This window comes from Canis lupus, chromosome 10 (assembly GCF_048164855.1).
Source record: "Canis lupus baileyi chromosome 10, mCanLup2.hap1, whole genome shotgun sequence".
NCBI classification, from domain to species: Eukaryota; Metazoa; Chordata; class Mammalia; order Carnivora; family Canidae; genus Canis; species Canis lupus.
In genome coordinates, this window is record NC_132847.1 from 24,238,227 (window position 1) to 24,255,581 (window position 17,355).

The 17,355-nt window shown below is 39.7% G+C and overlaps 2 protein-coding genes and 1 pseudogene across 7 annotated transcripts in view; all 3 read left to right on the forward strand.

The window, feature by feature from the left end:
- Positions 1-5,597, forward strand: part of PCBD2 (pterin-4 alpha-carbinolamine dehydratase 2) — a 53,818-nt gene extending 48,221 nt beyond the window's left edge. For all 3 annotated transcript variants that reach the window (XM_072841113.1, XM_072841114.1, XM_072841115.1), the window contains 2 exons: positions 4,059-4,139; positions 5,353-5,597. In XM_072841113.1, the coding sequence (XP_072697214.1) occupies positions 4,059-4,139; positions 5,353-5,448 (177 nt within the window). In that variant the 3' untranslated portion in view covers positions 5,449-5,597. The remainder of the gene's footprint in view (positions 1-4,058; positions 4,140-5,352) is intronic.
- Positions 5,598-9,985: 4,388 nt separating this feature from the next.
- The window catches only part of CATSPER3 (cation channel sperm associated 3), a 38,133-nt gene continuing 30,763 nt past the window's right edge, over positions 9,986-17,355 (forward strand). For 2 of the 4 annotated variants that reach the window (XM_072841111.1, XM_072841110.1), the window contains exons 1-2: positions 9,986-11,907; positions 13,774-13,927. Coding sequence is in view for 3 of the 4 variants with exons in the window: in XM_072841110.1 (XP_072697211.1) it covers positions 13,817-13,927 (111 nt within the window). In the remaining variant the exon portion in view is untranslated. The remainder of the gene's footprint in view (positions 11,908-13,773; positions 13,928-17,355) is intronic. The other 2 variants (XM_072841112.1, XM_072841109.1) reach the window with 1 other exon arrangement.
- On the forward strand, positions 14,146-14,316 carry LOC140642065 (U2 spliceosomal RNA; annotated as a pseudogene).

Sequence of the window (17,355 nt, forward strand, 5' to 3'; positions counted from 1 at the left end):
GAGCTCATTGTGAAGCTCAAAGTCAGGACTGAGAAATTGAGACCTGAGCTGAGATCAGAAGTTGAATGCTTAACTGACTGAGCCACCAGGTGCCCCAATGAGCTTTTTCTTTGAAGTCATTTCTGTGCTAAAATAGATTGTGCTACCATGCTGATGGCATGCTAGTAATCAAAGATTTGAGGAGCACTTCTATGTTCAAATCATCCCTTGATCCACTTGGTTCTTGGAAGTTGTTAGGGATGCTAAACATCACTTTGGACCTTTAAGATAATAGTTAAAAGAAATGATGGCCACAGGGCCAAGAACTTGAATGGTGACTGACTTTACCCAACTAGTATCTTGTCATTAGGCTGTTTTCCCTGGTCAGTGTGCATCAGGGGATTACCCTATAGTGTGTTATCTATTTCCTTGTGTGTGGGTTACAGTCTCTATTTATGGCATGTGGGAAAAGGAAAGCGCTATTCTTCTGGGAGACAACAACTGAAATCTTAGATTCTTAAGGCCGTGGGAGGGCTTTTCACCTGTCATTACATTTTATAAAGTTTATCACGTGCAGTTTGGCCAGAGCAGTCTGGGGTAGCAGTATCTGCCATTATTGATCTCTTGCCCAGTGCCAAGTGCTGTGCTAGGTACTTTTATATCCTATATCTCATTTTTATTTTTTTATTTTATTTTATTTTATTTTATTTTTTTAAATTTTTATTTATTTATGATAGAGAGAGAGAGAGAGAGAGGCAGAGACACAGGCAGAGGAAGAAGCAGGCTCCACATAGGGAGCCTCATTTTTAATTAGGGTGATTATGTGAGCTTTTTATTATTATCTTCAATTTACTGATTAGAGAACTGAGGCTCACATGACAGGTTGTAGAGATGGAATTTGAATTCAGGCCTCCCTGGCTCAAAAGCCTATGCCTTTTTTTTTTTTTAAGATTTATTTATTTATTTAATTATTATTTATGATAGACAGAGAGAGAGAGAGAGGGAGAGAGAGGCAGAGACACAGGAGGAGGGAGAAGCAGGCTCCATGCCAGGAGCCCGATGCGGGACTCGATCCCGGGACTCCAGGATCGCGCCCTGGGCCAAAGGCAGGCGCCAAACTGCTGAGCCACCCAGGGATCCCCAAAAGCCTATGCCCTTAATGACTGTGTTACTATTTCTCAGGGATTGTGGTTAACTTTTTTGAAAGTTTTTTTGTGTGTGTATGTGGACATATTTTAATTTTATTTAAATTCATTTAATTAACATATAATGTATTATTGGTTTTAGAGGTAGAGTTCAGTGATGCATCAGCCTTATATAACACTGAGGGCTCATGTGCCTTCAATGTCCATCACCCAGTTACCCGATCCCCCTTTACTCTCCTTCCTTCCAGTGACCCTCAGTTTGTTTCCTACGATTAGGAGTTTCTTATGGTTTGTCTCCCTCTCTGATTTGGTCTTGTTTTGTTTTTCCCTCCCTTCCTCTATGATCCTCTGTTGTGTTTCTTAAATTTCACATGAGTAAGATTATATGATAATTGTCTTTCTCTGATTGACTTATTTTGCTTAGCATGATATCCTCTACTTCCATCCACATCATTGCATATGGCAAGAATTCATTTTTTTGAAGGCTGAGTATAGTATTCCTCTGTATATATATACTGCATCTTCTTTGTCCATTCATCTGCTGATGGACATCTGGGCCCTTTCCATAGTTTGTTTTGCTGCTGTAAATGTTGGGGTGCAGGTGCCCCTTTGGATCCCTCGTTTGTATCCTTTAGGTAAATCCTAGTGGTGCAATCTGGTTCATAGAATAGCTCTATTTTTAACTTTTTGAGGAATCTCTATACTGTTTCTAGAGTGGCTGTACCAACTTGCATTTCCACCAGCAGTATACGAGGGTTCCCTTTCTCTACGTCCTTTCTAACATTTTTGTTTCTTGACTTGTTCATTTTAGCCATTCTGATTGGTATGAGGTGGTATCTCACTATGTTTTTGATTTCTATTCCCCTGATGTTGAGTGAAGTTGAGCATTTTTTTCATGTGTCTGCTAACCATTTGTATGTCTTCTTTGGCTCGTATCTTCTGGCTCATTTTTGATTATTTGTTCTTTGGGTGTTGAGTTTGATAAGTTCTTTATCGATTTGGATACTAGCCCTTAATCTGATATATCATTTGCAAATATCTTCTCCCATCCTGTTGGTTGTCTTTTGGTTTTGTTGACTGTTTCCTTTGCTGTGCAAAAGCTTTTATCTTGATGAGGTCCCAATAGTTCATTTTTGCTTTTGTTTCCCTTGCCTTTGGAGATGTGTCTAGTAAGAAATTGCTGCGGCTGAGATCACAAAAGTTACTGCCTGTGCAAAATCCTCTAGGAATTTGATGAATTCCTGTCTCACATTTGTCTTTCATCCATTTTAAGTCTATTTTTATGTATGGTGTGAGGAAATGGTCCAGTTTCATTTTTCTGTGTGTGGCTGTCCAGTTTTCCCAACACCATTTGTTGAAGAAGCTGGGTTTTTTTTGTTGTTGTTGTTTGTTTGTTTGTTTTGCCATTGGATATTCTTTCCTGCTTTGTTGAAGATTAGTTGACCATTGAGTTTAGGGTCCATTTCTGGGTTCTCTTTTCTGTTCTATTGATCAATGTGTCTGTTTTTGTGCTAGTATAAAAGTCTTTTAAAGCTAAATAAGAATAATGCTTTATAGGCAAATAGACTAAAAAATTCTCATTGTACATAATTTAATGCAGGTTAACTCTGTATTTGGATAATTAAAACAGACTTTGCACATTTGACAGAATCTGGAGAATCACATTATGAGATTAAGAGGTAGGAGAGTGAATATTTTTTTTCCACTGATAATTCCAAGAGTGATTAGATGGATTTTGCTTGAATTTTCTTCTTGACAGGGAAAACCTTCAGGCCTTTAATTAAAGGCCAAAATGGGAGCCTTTATCTGGAATACAATTGTTCTGACATAGGAACCATTTTGAATAACATAGAATGGTTTAAAATAGCATCTTCCATACTTCGCATATTTACTTGGAAATGTGCTCTATGTCAATTTGGTGATCCAAAAAGCATAGCTCAGCTAGCATCAGATCAGTTTTTCTGGATTGGGGTAATGTAGTTAAATATTTATTTATGTGGCTACAATGAGTACTGCCCTGTGAATTCCACTGTAAATTTGTAGTTAATATACCATTACCTTAGAGTCTTACCAAGTATTTCTGCCTTTGGACACATTAGAGACAGACTCTCCTATTGTTTGCATTTGCCTTCATAAAAACTGGAAAGCAAGCAAAAGAAAAGTTTTTTGTCCTTTCAGGACAAGTTTACCTTCTGCTTAGCAAAATTAGGTTTGCACTTTCCCTATGGAACGAAGACAGAGCCCTACAGGGCCACTGTTACTCATGTGCCTAAATCTGCCATCCTCTGCCCTGAGGAAGAGCGTGTTCTGTTCCACATGGCATTGCTGAGCAATTCCAAGAAGACCCAGAGCAGGCAAGCCAGACTTCCCTGTCTCCCTTTACATGTCAAAAAAAGTCTTTTATCCCATCCTGCCCTGTCTGGGAGATAGGATGGGGAAGGTGTTCAGTTCTGCCAGCGCTTTTACTGAAGACAAACTTGGAAGATATTTTTCCATAGTTTTGGGATTGATGCCTTAGTTAGCAATCTGTTCACCAAACACAATGGAGTTGTGACCCAAGAAAAGTAGCCCCGAAGCTTTAGGGCCAGGTAGTGAGATCCAGGGTACTTGGTTGAAGGGAAATTACTCCTGTGCTATTTTGGCGAGTCTTGTCCTGAGGACAATTAAATAGTCCAGACAGGTCACTGGGTGAGACCAATTTCCTGGTTTGTTTATTTGAGCCTGATTGTTTTTCAACATTGAGCCAGCAGGTCATGGTCCTGCTACACCGTTACCCCAACTCTGTGGAGAGCAATCCCTTTCATTTCTGATTTCTGCAGGCTTCCCTAAGGATCCTAGCCTTGTCTTTATCGGGCTGGATTGCTCTGGTCTCGCTCGGGCAGGTCCAGAGTAGAAGGCAGTGCCACTAATCAGTTTCAGCTTCATTTTATGCAGGCATTTGGCTTTATGTCCCGAGTCGCCTTGCAAGCAGAGAAGATGAATCATCACCCGGAATGGTTCAATGTGTACAACAAGGTAACTAAATTGCCTTATTTGGGGATCACCTTCACTGTGAAGTTTAAGAAATTTCATTCTTCCTTGTTATCCTGTGCAATGATGTGTCAAGTGTCATTGTGCTTAGGAAAGGGTTCTTTTATTCTTTTGCTGTGAATCCCTGTGTATTATTGCAAATTAGTAACAAATTCTCAGATCTACTCAAGAGAGCAGTGACAAAACTCTTTTATTTTCATGCTTGTCTTCTACTGAAACTAATGTGAGTGAGTTCGGCCAAATAAGGCTTCTGAATTAAAGTTGAAAATCAGCCATGCAGATACATTTTAAACTCTCCTAAGGTAAATATTTGAATGTAATGTAGCAAATAAGAGAGATATGGCCTTATTATCTTACTGAAATAACTACTCAAGAACTGTGCTTTAAAAATAACTGTTAAATTCTACATTCTAAGTGGGAACTGACCTTCATTAGACAAAGAGCAGGCTAAAAAGAAAGATTTTAAGTAGTTTTGAAGGGGGCTCAAAGTAAGAACAGTCATGCCCCCCCCCACCCATGTCCTTGCCTTTATGGTCATGCCATTTGAAGTATCTTATCTAGACTTCTGCATGATTCTCTTTTCTCTCTCTTTGAAAGAAAGAACATTTTCTGATGTACTTGTGATTTATTGGAATAATTCAGAATACGCAGGTACCATGATAAACCTTTCTTACCTAGTTGCCTCTCTCTGCCCATAATTTTACTTTTGCTTTTTAATTGATTTTTCAAGAAGCCACAGTCTGTTCCTCCACCCCCCCCCCCCCATTTCCCTAATTTGGAAATGGGCTTTTCTGACTGTAGTTCCTAAGATACTACATTTGATACTTTGGTTTTTCTCAGTGGCCTTAAAATAGTTGTGTAATTAAAGTAATGGGAGTCAAAATGGAACCGTAGTCTGTCTCTTTTTTTTGAGGGACAAGATTACAGATTCCGGCAACTGGATTGCCCTTCACGTGAAAGGACCTTTTTTTTATCTGTGGGCAGCTGCTGGGCCCAGCCTGAAGCCCACGGTGCCCCTGCAGGAGACTTGGTTTTGGAAATGCTGCACTTATTCATAATGTAGTGTTTTGTAAATTATTTAATCTCTGCACTGTGTATTAGATGTGAATGTTGAATAATAAAATGACTTGTGAACTACCAAAAATGAGTAGCATGAATTGTAGCTCTAGCTTTTTAAAACTGCTTCTCTGTTTCTTAGGTGCAGATAACCCTAACCTCGCATGACTGTGGCGGACTGACCAAGAGAGATGTGAAACTGGCCACGTTTATTGACAAAGCAGCTGCTTCTGTGTGATTTCTTGGAAAATGCAAACCCTGTGTGCCTCTTAGCCATCATGTATGTGAAAGGCAGTTGACATAAACGAACTCAGTTGTCAATTTAAGTTCACCTTTTGAACAGTCTTTTGTACAATCAGTGCTTAATTACAACATGATTAAACTTGGGCCTGAGGATTTCTCATTATTTCTAATCATATACATGAGGTAAACCAACTCAAGTAATTATTTTCACAATATTCACAGAGAGAAATAACATTCTTTTAAAAAATTTTTAATTTATTTAGTTTTTTAAAAAACATTTTATTTATTTATTTGACAGAGAGGGAGAGAGCGCATAAGCAGGGAGCAGCAGGCAAAGGGAGAGGGAGAAGCAGGCTCCCTGACTTGATCCCAGGGTGCTGGGGTCATGACCTGAGCTGAAGGCAGACACTTAACCAACTGAGCCACCCAGGTGCCCAAGAAGTAACATTCTTAAAGACTGGAAATTGTGATGTGAGAGTATGCACACATTTTATAACCCAGAAGTTTAAGTGATTATGGTGACTTTACCAAGGCATTATGATGGAGAATAATTAGAAGTAGAAGAATGGTGAACTCTGTAGATAAAGGGTTTTAACCATATATAACGATCTTATGGTGCCGAAGTTGATTTGGATTGTAGCTATTTTAGTTACATAATTAGATTACAAAAGCCACAGAAATTGGGTAACAATACCTTGTGTTATATCCTGTTCAGAGAGGGAGTTGAAGGAGAAGACTAAGTGTCTTATCCATGGCCTCTGGCAACTTGGGGCATTATAAGGATTCACCATCACAGTGACCAACTTGGCAGTTCATTATTTGACTTACTGCCTTAAGGGGGAACTAAGTGTCAGGGCACGTGGGTGGCTCAGTTGGTTAAGCCTCTGCCTGTGGCTCAGGTCATGATCCCACGGTCCTGGGATAGAGCCCACATTGGGCTCCCCACTCAACCCAGAGCCTGCTTCTCCCTCTCCCCTACCTATTCCTCCCCGTGCTTGTGCTCTCTCTCTCAAATAAATAAATAAGATTTTTTTTAAAGGTCTTATTTATATATTTATGAGAGACACAGAGAGAGAGGCTGAGACATAGGCAGAGGGAGAAGCAGACTCCCTGCAGGGATCCCAGTGCAGGACTCAATTCTGGGACCTCAGATCACGACCTGAGCCAAAGGCAGACACTCAACCACTGAGCCACCCAGGTGCCCCAGATCTTTTTTTTTTTTTCTTTTTTTAAGGAGGAACAAAGGGTGGCTCAGCAGTTGAGCATCTGCATCAGGCTCCTGGTATGGAGCCTGCTTCTCTCTCTGCCTATGTCTCTGCGTCTCTCTCTGTGTCTCTCGTGAATAAACAAATAAAATCTTTTTTTTTTTTTAAAGAGGAACTAAAGGTCATTTTTGAAAATCATCTGTAGTTTGTGACTCCTGAACTAAGGGTCTGTTACTACCAAGTTAGAAGCTACTGAGCTTTTATACAGGATTGAACTCTGTTTATTCTGTGTGTCATAGATAGGAGAAAAAATGGAATGCAAAGTTGTCTATTTAATGAATACCCAGCATTTGCTTCAATGTGGATGAAACTGGAGGGTATTATGCTGAATGAAGTAAGTCAGTCGGAGGAGGACAAACATTATATGGTTTTATTCATTCGGGGAATATAAAAAATAGTGAAAGGGATTAAAGGGAAAAGGAGAGAAAATGAATGGAAAATATCAGAGAGGGAGACAGAACATGAGACTCCTAACTCTAGGAAACGAACAAGGGGTAGTGGAAGGGGAGGTGGGTGGGGGGATGGGGTGACTGGGTGATGGGCACTGAGGGGGGCACTTGATGGGATGAGCACTGGGTGTTATGCTATTTGTTGGCAAATAGAACCCCAATAAAAAAAAAAGTTGTCTATTTAAAAATTACAGTTACAGTGTTCTTTGAAGGAACTCATGAATGTACTTATTATTTTTTAACAATTTTATTTATCAGAAAGAGGAAGAGGGAGACAGAGAATCTGAAGCAGACTCCGCACTGAGTGCGGAACCTGATGTGGGGTTTGATCTCCCAACTGCAAGATCATGACCTGAGCTGGAATCAAGAGTCTGACACACTCAGCCAACTGAGTCACCCAGGCACCCTAGGAATGTACTTATTTTTTTAATGTATTTTAATTTTTTAAAAATTTATTTATTTGAATGAGAGAGAGAGCATGAGATGGAGTGAGGGGCAGAGAGAGAAAGAGAAGCAGGCTCCCACTGAGCAGGGAGCCCGATGCGGGACTCATGACCTGAGCCAAAGGCATATGCTTAACCAACTGAGCCACCTAGGCGCCTATGGAATATACTTATTAATAAGATTAGAATGTAGATTAAAATAATATATATATCTGCCCAAGGAGGTTGTGTTAATCCCTTGAAGCATTGTGGTAGCAGGATTTAATAGGGATCATCTTTGTAACCCACCTTGTTTCAGAGACCAGAAAAATCTGTATGTTATAACAAGTAAACCTTCCCCTCCCTACCCAACCTTGGCGTTAGTCCGAGAAACCATATGGAAACAGGACAAGGAGGCTGAGCTCTCTGAAGCTGGTTCTTGATTGAGTCTGTTGGCTTGGGGGAGACAGTACCACTCTCAGGTACTGTCAGTGGTAAACTGACAGTACCTGAGAGAAGAGAGACAAAAGACACCCAGGTTCTTTAGCTGTTGGGAGATCCAGGTTTATTGCCTCTTAGAAATTTACTTTAGGGGAAAAAGCATAACTTTTTTTTTTTTAAGATCTTATTTTTTAAGTAATCTCTATCCTCAACTTGGAGCTTGAACTCACAACTCTGAGACCAAAAGTCACATGCTCTTCCACCTGAGCCAGCCAGGTACCACCCTGTATTGTGTTTTTATAAACTCTTTCCTATATTATAGATTTTGGAACTTTTGTAAATTTTATTACCAAAGATTTTTAGCTCAGTTAGTTTTTTCACATGAATTTTTAAAACATGAACAAGTTTAAGCATATTTAAAAATAAATGAGGGGATCCCTGGGTGGCTCAGTGCTTTAGCGCCTGCCTTTGGCCCAGGGCATGATCCTGGAGTCCTGGGATTGAGTCCCGCATCGGGCTCCCGGCATGGAGCCTGCTTCTCCCTCCTCCTGTGTCTCTGCCTCTCTCTCTCTCTATGTCTATCATGAATAAATAAATAAAAATCTTAAAAGAAAATAGAATGAATCGTACATCGAACCCTTGTGCACTGAGATTTAACAGTTACCAAGATTTTATATCAGTTACTTCATAGAATTCTTCATTTTTCTTTGCTAAAGCATTTAAAAGCTTTAAAATAGCTTTAAAATGTAAAAATCCCTAATAGCATGTCATTTTGCCCTTATATCCTTCAGTAAATATCTCTAGATAATACAGTCATTTTCCTGTATAAACCATAATGCCATTATTACACCTAATAAAATAAACCATGATTCTTTGGTATCACTTAACACCCAGGCAAAATCAGATTTCCCTGAAGGTCAGGAATGCCTTTGGACAGTAATTTTGATCTAATCATGAAATTCACCTATCACATTCGGTCTCTGTCATTTCAATCTACAATGAGCAAGCTCCCCCCTTTGCTCCCTTTTCCGCATGTCATTGACTTACTGTAAAAATGGGATCATTTGTTGTTGTCCTGTGGAGTATCTGACTTTCTGAATTTGTTTGCTCCTTTTGGTGTCCTTTGACTTGTTTCACTGTACCCTGAATGGAAACTTTTCCCCTTATCTTGAATGTAGGCGTGAGAGGCTCACCTTGTTGGCTGTTAACCTATACCACACATTAGCACGATGGAGAGAGCAGGATAGGGCTTGTGACTGCAGTGGTGAAGACCCGAGAGTGCATCTACTAATTAGCAGCTCCAAGAAGGTTTGATGTAAGGTCCTTGTTAAGGGTTGTTGCATCTTTTGGAACTCACAGACTTTAGAGAATCAGCGATCCCATAGTAAAAGGCTGTGGAAGTACTCACTAGGGTAAATGGCAATAGAACGAATCTCCAGACTGTTCAAGTAACTGACATTTCAGCTCAGAAGACACTTGTCAAAGTTGGAGACTCCTGGGTTCCCTTCTATTCCGCATCCTTGTGCGATGGCAGTGTTTTTTCTGATGCAGTAAGCTTCCGATTTCCCTCCATTTTCTTTGTAAATGATCTCTGGCGTAGAGAGGAGTTACAAAGACATGAACTATGACCCCTTGTATGACCTCCACAGGTAACAAAACAGGTGGCGGGATGTTTGACAGTTCCCTTTTCTAAACTGAAGTTAATGTTATGAAAATAATGGTTACTTTCTGGCATCGATAGGAGTTAGGAAATCTTTGGATAAACAGAATAAGGATGGTTCTTTATGTTTTTGCTCTAGAGAAAGAAGCAGTGTGTATATTGTGTTTGGACACAAACCTGACTCCCATTAATGTCCTGTAGGACTAGTTTAATTATGCAACAGTCTATATGCTTTCTCATCCAGTGTTCAAAAAGACACTGGTTAAACTCTATCACTTTAAATTTTGTGGAATTCCCTGCAAAACACCAAGAGCTGGAATAGGGTTTGGTTATAAAATGTGAGCTTTTTGTTTCATTGCCAGTTCTTGAGACAAGTAAAGGAATGACACTTGGCCCCGGGACTTGAGCCACCAAGCTGCCATGCCTGCGTGCTTGACTGCTGACTTCCCTAGCTGTGTGTGGCTGGGGTGGTGATGCAGAAGTCAGGCACGATGTGAGTTGCTGCTGGAAGGACAGAAGAGATAGATGGCCCTTTGGCTTCTTGTCCAGGGTATCTGTTGTGCCCACCTCTTCATGAGAAAATATGGATGATTTCACTTGGCCCTGGAGAAGCTTTTCACTTCTGATTCTACTCACCAGCTGAAGTTCCATTCCCAGACTAGATATCTTCCTCAGTGACTTCAGAGACCACATTCAATTGTGCTTAGCTGTGCTGATGTATACTAACAACAATTGGACTTTGCGCTTCCAGCTGGCCATCTTTTCTCACCCCTCCAAGCATCTTGAAAGAATTCTTTATATTCTTAATCTCCTCTCAATTTCTCTCCGAAAGTGTGCTTTTGATGCTTAAAGAGGGAAGGTATGGAAGTATACCATTGGGGTTCCTGGAGATGGACTCCCACCATGCTCACTCAGGTGCTTGAGTGAGCATAAGGACCCCTGATGTCATTCATTTGTATATTCATACAGCATACATGTACCAAGGGCCTTCTCTGTGTCCCAACTTGAATAGGCATATTGATGTATGGGGCAGGTGGAAACAGACTCAGGTGGAGTACTGAGTCAGGCTTTTTCCCAGCAGCTGCTTCAGAGGGCTGTTGTGGGGATGTTGGGCATTAGCTAAGAAGGCCTTAGGGGGCATATGACCCCCTAAGGAGGCAGTAGGAGGTATAGGAGGAGCTGAATAAATATGTTATTTCCCAGTTCAGTATATTGGTTGTTGACAAGAGTATTTTCCTACCAAGAATAGTTATATACACTTGTTTCAGAATGCCTGGGACTACAGAGATATTGTGGTGATCATTTGCTTGTTCTATGGTTCAAGAAGTTATGTTTTTACGACTATGATCAATTTAGCCACTGAAGATTTAATACAACAAAGGGTTACCCAGATTGCTCTGTCTAGATTTGCAGGAGATTAAAAGAAGGAAAGCAAGGAGAATATACTGATCCCAAGAATTGAACAGAGCAGAAACACTATTGCTTCTGTACTTAAAATATATCTGACCCACAGGCTCATGAGCTCCTACGCTCTATCTAGGCGAGTCATATGTGCACATTACATGCCGCCCGCCCCATAACCTAGTGCTGGGCATGACTAACCTCTGTTCCTTTCCTCCCACTTCTTGTGTTCTAGCCCCAGATCCATAGAAATCTTTTCTGTCCATCCTGCTGTTTCCAGTCCTGTGCCCTGGATGTATGCTCTTAGCTCTTAGAGCCCCCAGAGAACTTTGCTCTTCCCTTTTATATGACCCTTAATTTACTCTAACACATCATTAAGAGGATGTGGATGGTAGAGATCAGCCAGGGAGTATTTGACTCTGTGGGCCTCCAGGCTAGTAAGGTACTAGAATGTTCAAGAATGACCTCATAAACAAAGCGTTCCCTTCCTGGGCTTTGCTCTCTGGCTTCTTAGAATCTGGATGCCAAGGAAATCCCTAAGCAGAGATTTTTTTGTTAGATAATCAAGGAATAAAAATCAGAAATTTGGAAAATGTCTCAACAGTTTCATTACCAGAATGATACAACAAGAGTCATTTCCAGCTCACTGTTGGATAATCCATCACTGGTGTTCTGTGCAAGATTCGGGAAATTTCAGTAAATATTCTTTATTTCTATTGTTTGTTTAAGAAATGTGCAGATGGCAGCTTAGGGGAGCAGGCTGCCAGTGTTCTCTTAGCTTCTTCACAAACATACTCTTCCGCTGCCTAAAACGAGGTATGTGCCCTTGAGGACTGGCCTTCTGTGACTGGTAAGGTTGGTGAAGGCTCAGCCAGACATTTTGCTTCTTTGGCTTTAATACCATGACTGGCTAGTTAAGTCAGCTTCAGTCACTCTCTCATTTGACCCATATACTGCATTTGACTCAGTTTAGTCCTTTTTATCTTTTTGTCCTTCTTACTTTCCTTTTATTAGCTACTAGGTTAGAAAATTTGAAGGTTTTTTTGGAGGTATTAGACCTCAAATCAGACAAAATTATACATCCTGTTTTTATAGATTATAAAAGTATATACATTCTGTATTTATTTACTTTTAGGAGAGTGTGTTAATTTGTTGCATATAGTGGGGAAGTAATACATGATTTTGAGAAAAATTGGAAAGCACAGGTAAATATTAATAACCAAAAAAAAAAAAGTATTACCTGTAAGCTCACCATCCACAGGCAGGCACTATCAACATTTTGGTGTGTTTCCTTCTCAGTTTTTTCTACTTGTTTTTGCACAGTTGAGATAATATTGAGTAGAGAATTGTGTATCTTGTTTTGTTTTTATCCGTTGCCACCCAGTGGATCATAAACGTCTTTTTAAACCATAGAAAGTGCATAGGCATATTTTAGTATTTATATAATATTCCATGAGATGGATATGCCATAATGTACTTAACCAGTCTTTTTTGTTAGACTTTTAAAGTGTTTCCAAGTTCTCACTACTTAAATAATGGTGGGATGAACATGTTTGGCCAAAGCCACTTTATTCCAGATTGCATTCTCTTGGGATAGGTTCCTTGGATCAAAGGATACAAACAGTACTAAGGCTTTTCAGAAGAGTTGGCCAATTTACATGCCCCCAGGCAGTTTATGAGACTGCCTCATCACAGTAACTACTCCCAGCATTAGATACTATTATGTTTAAGTCTTTGCTAATTTCTTTTTTTTTTTTTTAAGATTTTATTTATTTATTCATGAGAGACAGAGAGAGAGAGAGAGGCAGGCAGAGACACAGGCAGAGGGAGAAGAAGGCTCCATGCAGGGAGCCCAGAGTGGGACTCCATCCCGGGTCTCCAGGATCACGCCCTGGGCCGAAGGTGGCGCTGAACCGCTGAGCCACTCAGGGAGCCCCAAGTCTTTGCTAATTTCATAAGCAAAAACAATCATTGTACCTAATTTGCATTTCCCTGGTTAGTAATGCTACTAAACATTTTGGGGGAAGTTCATTACCATTTGTATTTATTTCATGAATTGACTGTGTGTTTGCCCATTTTTTTCTTAGGGTGTCCAGTTTTTTAATCATTGATTTGTGAGCACTTGTATGGGTGATGATTTGATTATTACCAGTTTTTCCTACTAGACTGACAATATTTAGTTTTGTTCACCTTGTATCCACAGTGCCTGCTGTCTGCTGCCTTGCTTGGCATTTGTAATCACTCAGTAAAAATTTGTTGAATGAGTAAATGAAGATAATGCTTTGTTTTGCTTAAGAAGAATTGGTAACCTCTCCCCCGCACCACCCCAGAGGTCCAAAGAAAAGGAACTAAGTAACTAAGTGGGAACAGATCAACTCAGGAGTCATCATACATATTTTATTGGTCATTCAATTAGCATTGTGTTACAATTTAAAAAATGCATTTATTTAAGTAATCTCTGTACTCAGTGTGGGGCTCAAACTCATGACCCGGAGATCAAGAGTCACTTGCTCTACTGACTGAACCCGCCAGGTGCCCTGCATTGTGTTGCAATTTAAAAATATATTTAAATTTATATTGACAGAGGGGATAAAGCAGACCCTAGTCTCTGCAAATGTGTGTAATGTTTGGGATCTAGTTTTATTGTAAGATAATCACACCTCTTATTCAACTTTTTGACAGGAGGAAAGATACCCAATGTCAGGCATTTGTGAAGAGAGTCATAATGAGTCGTCTCTTTAAGATAATGATGATTAGCATCGTCTCACTGAATGCCTTTTTTGTAGTCTTGTGGACTGATTATAACACAAAATACAACTTGTTCAGACTTTTTGAGGTAAGCAGACAAAATGGGTTAACTTTCTTCTGTTTCATCCTTTTTATTGGTGAAAACATTAAAAAAATTTTAAGACATTTCGTTCAAGAAAATTTTCCATAGAAAAAATTCTCAAGGACTTGAAAAATATAGTCTAAAATCTAGGAACATGATAGCAATAGTAGCAGTGATGACATGGTTTTTCAGTCTCTGAATTTCCTCTTAAAAAAAAAAAAAGCATCACTTCTCGGCCTTTTGGCTAAGATCAAGTGTAGTAAAAAAAAAAAAAAAAAAAAGCAACTTGGAGGGTCTCTGGATGGCTCAGTGGGTTAAGCATCCAATTTTTGGTTTTGGCTCAGGTCATGATATCAGGGTTGTGACACTGAGCCCTGTGTCAGGCTCCACACTCAGCAGTCAGTGTAGATATTATATACATATATCTTTTAAAAAAATGAGCAACTTGGGAGCAAAACCAAAAACCCATGGGCAGCATCGAAATCAAAACTAGTCAAAAAAATATCCTTACTCTGAGCCACAGTTGCACAGTATGAGTCTCTGAGAGGAAGCAGAGGACATTAAAAAAAATAGTAATTGGAAAATATGGGCTGATATGAGAACAGCATTTTTTATTAACATATACTGTATTATTAGGTTTTTTTTTTTTAAAGATTTTGTTTACTTATTCATGAGAGACAGAGAGAGAGAGAGAGAGGCAGAGACACAGGCAGAGGGAGAAGCAGGCTCCATGCAGGGAGCCCGATGTGGGACTCGATCTTGGGACTCCAGGATCACACCCTGAGCCAAAGGCAGATGCTCAACCGCTGAGCCACCCAGGTGTCCCTATACTGTATTATTAGTATATAATGTAGAACTTAAGTAATCTTAAATTACTTAATTTAAGGTAGAATTTAGTGATTCCTCAGTTGCATATAACACTCAGTGCTACTTATATCATGCCCTCCTTAATGATGTCCATCTCCCAATTACCCTTTCCCCCAATCCATCTCCCCTCCAACCACCCTCAGTTTGTTTCCTATGATTAAGAGTCTCTTATGGTTTATTTCCCTCCCTGTTTTTGTCTTATTTGTCCTTCCCTTGCCCTATGTTCATCTGTTTTGTTTCTTAAATTCCACAAATGAGTGAAATTGTACAGTATTTGTCTTTCACTGACTTATTTCACTTACCATGATACCCTCTAGTTCCGTCTACATTGTTGCAAATGGAAAGCTTTCATTCTTTTTGATGGTTGAGTAATATTCCAGTGTGTGTGTGTGTGTGTGTGTGTGTGTGTGTGTGTATACACATCTCATCTTCTTATCCATTCATCTATTGATGTACAGCATTTGATATTGGGAAGAGTGTTGTTCAGTCCAGTACTGGGTTAGTACAAGAGGTTCATAGTAATTTCTGAAGGGCCTAGAACAGTCTAAACCTTGTGAACTTTGAAGACTGACCAGTTAGGGCTCCCTTCAGGGACACACCCCCTGCTCTCCACCCACTTAGGAGAAATAGTGGGAGTGGAATAAAAATTGAGCAGGGTAGAGACCCAGAGCTGAAGGAAGAGAAGGCCCAGATAAAATTGGAGGAGGGGAATGGAACAAAGAAACCTTAAAAATCAAGCTAGCACATCTTAAAACACACCACCAAAACAGATGAGTTATGTGAAGTTAGAGCCATAGCATCTAAAAGTTCAGGAAAACTAATGTCATATAAAAAAAGTATACTAGAAAGAGATTGAGGTAAAATCCCATACAGAATTATGAAACGAGAAAAGAGAATGAAGTACAGAATAATATCCATGTAGATAGTAGAAGCCCACCACAAAGACATGTCCAAAAAACAGATAAAAACTGTAGCATGTTATTTCAAAACAAGGTAAATTTTCAAGATCATGAGACAAGGGGTGCCTGGTTGGCTCAGTTAAGTGTCTGCCTTTCAGGTCAGTTGATGATCTCAGAGTCCTGGGATTGAGCTCCCTGCTTGGTGGGGAGTCTGTTTCTCCCTCTCCCTTGGCCTCTCCCTCTGCTTGTGCTTGCTCTCTCTGTCAAATAAATAAATAAAATCTTTTTAAAAAGAAGGAAAGAAAATGATATGAGATAGGAAAGAACAGAGGTGAGGTAACAAAACTCAGGAAAGAATTAGAAATAAAAGTCACTTCAAAAATGAAGATGAAACTAAGAGTGAGTAAACATAATGGGTAAGCTTAGAAGTATTGGATTAATGGAGATTTTTAAAAAAGATTTATTTATTTATTTATTTATTTATTTATTTATTTATTCATGAGAGAGAGAGAGAGAGAGAGAGAGAGAGAGTTAGAGACACAGGCAGAGGGAGAAGCAGGCTCCATGCCAGGAACCCAACGCGGGACTCGATCCCGGGACTCTAGGATTGCGCCCTGGGCCAAAGGCTGGCGCTAAACCGCTGAGCCACCCAGGGATCCCCAATGGGGGAGATTTTTAAAACTCAATCAGAAATGAAGAAATAAAAAGGATTCAAGAGAAAATGATGAATATGGAAAATGAGGGAAGGGGCACCTGGCTGGCTCCCCAGTTAGTGGAGCATGCAGCTCTTAATCTTGGGGTTGTGAGTTTGATCCCCCATGTTGGGTTTAGATTACTTTAAAGTTAAAAAAGAAACAGAAAAAAAGATTAAAAAGACAAAGAAAATGGGGGGAAGAAAAGATCCAACATAAGGATAATAAGAGTCGCTGAATTTGAAACAAAAAGTTAAGGGATGGAGCAAACAAATCTATAAGAAATGCTACCTGAAATAAAAGAATTGAAATTCTTTATTGAAAGAGCACGTGTTGCACCCCTGAGTATATGGATTTAGAACAACAAACACCAAGACATTCTAGTAAAAAATTGGATGGAGGAAATTGTGAGCATCTGGGCAAAGGGGCTGATAAGGAAAGGGAAAGTATTGGCAGGCTTTGCCGTGATAATGCTGTATGGTAAAAGAAAATAGTAACGTGTTTAAGATACTTAAGGGAAGAAAGTGTAAACCAAGAATTCTAGATCCATTATAATTGACTTTCAGATCACACACACACACACAGAAACTGTCAATAATCATGAAAACACTTGGGTGATAGTGTTCCCTTAAGCCCTTACTTCGGAATCTGGCAAAGAATAAGTTGCATCCAACCAAGATGACTAGAGACACATCAACATTAGGATGGGTGGTGAATGCTAATTACAATTATTGGTAGAACTAATCATAATTGTGGGTTAACAAGAAGAAAGCATATAATGAATCTATCCCATGACAGTGAAGATATAGTGTGACTCAAAACTGGAGGAGAATGGGGAGAGTTAAAGCAAAACAAATTTTAAACCATTTTTAGAAGTCAATTTAGTGGCGACACTAGTAGTAGTGCCATTTTGAAACTGTTGAGTCTATAATATGGAATAAAGCAGGTGGGTAAATATGTGGCAGTTTAGTTCTAT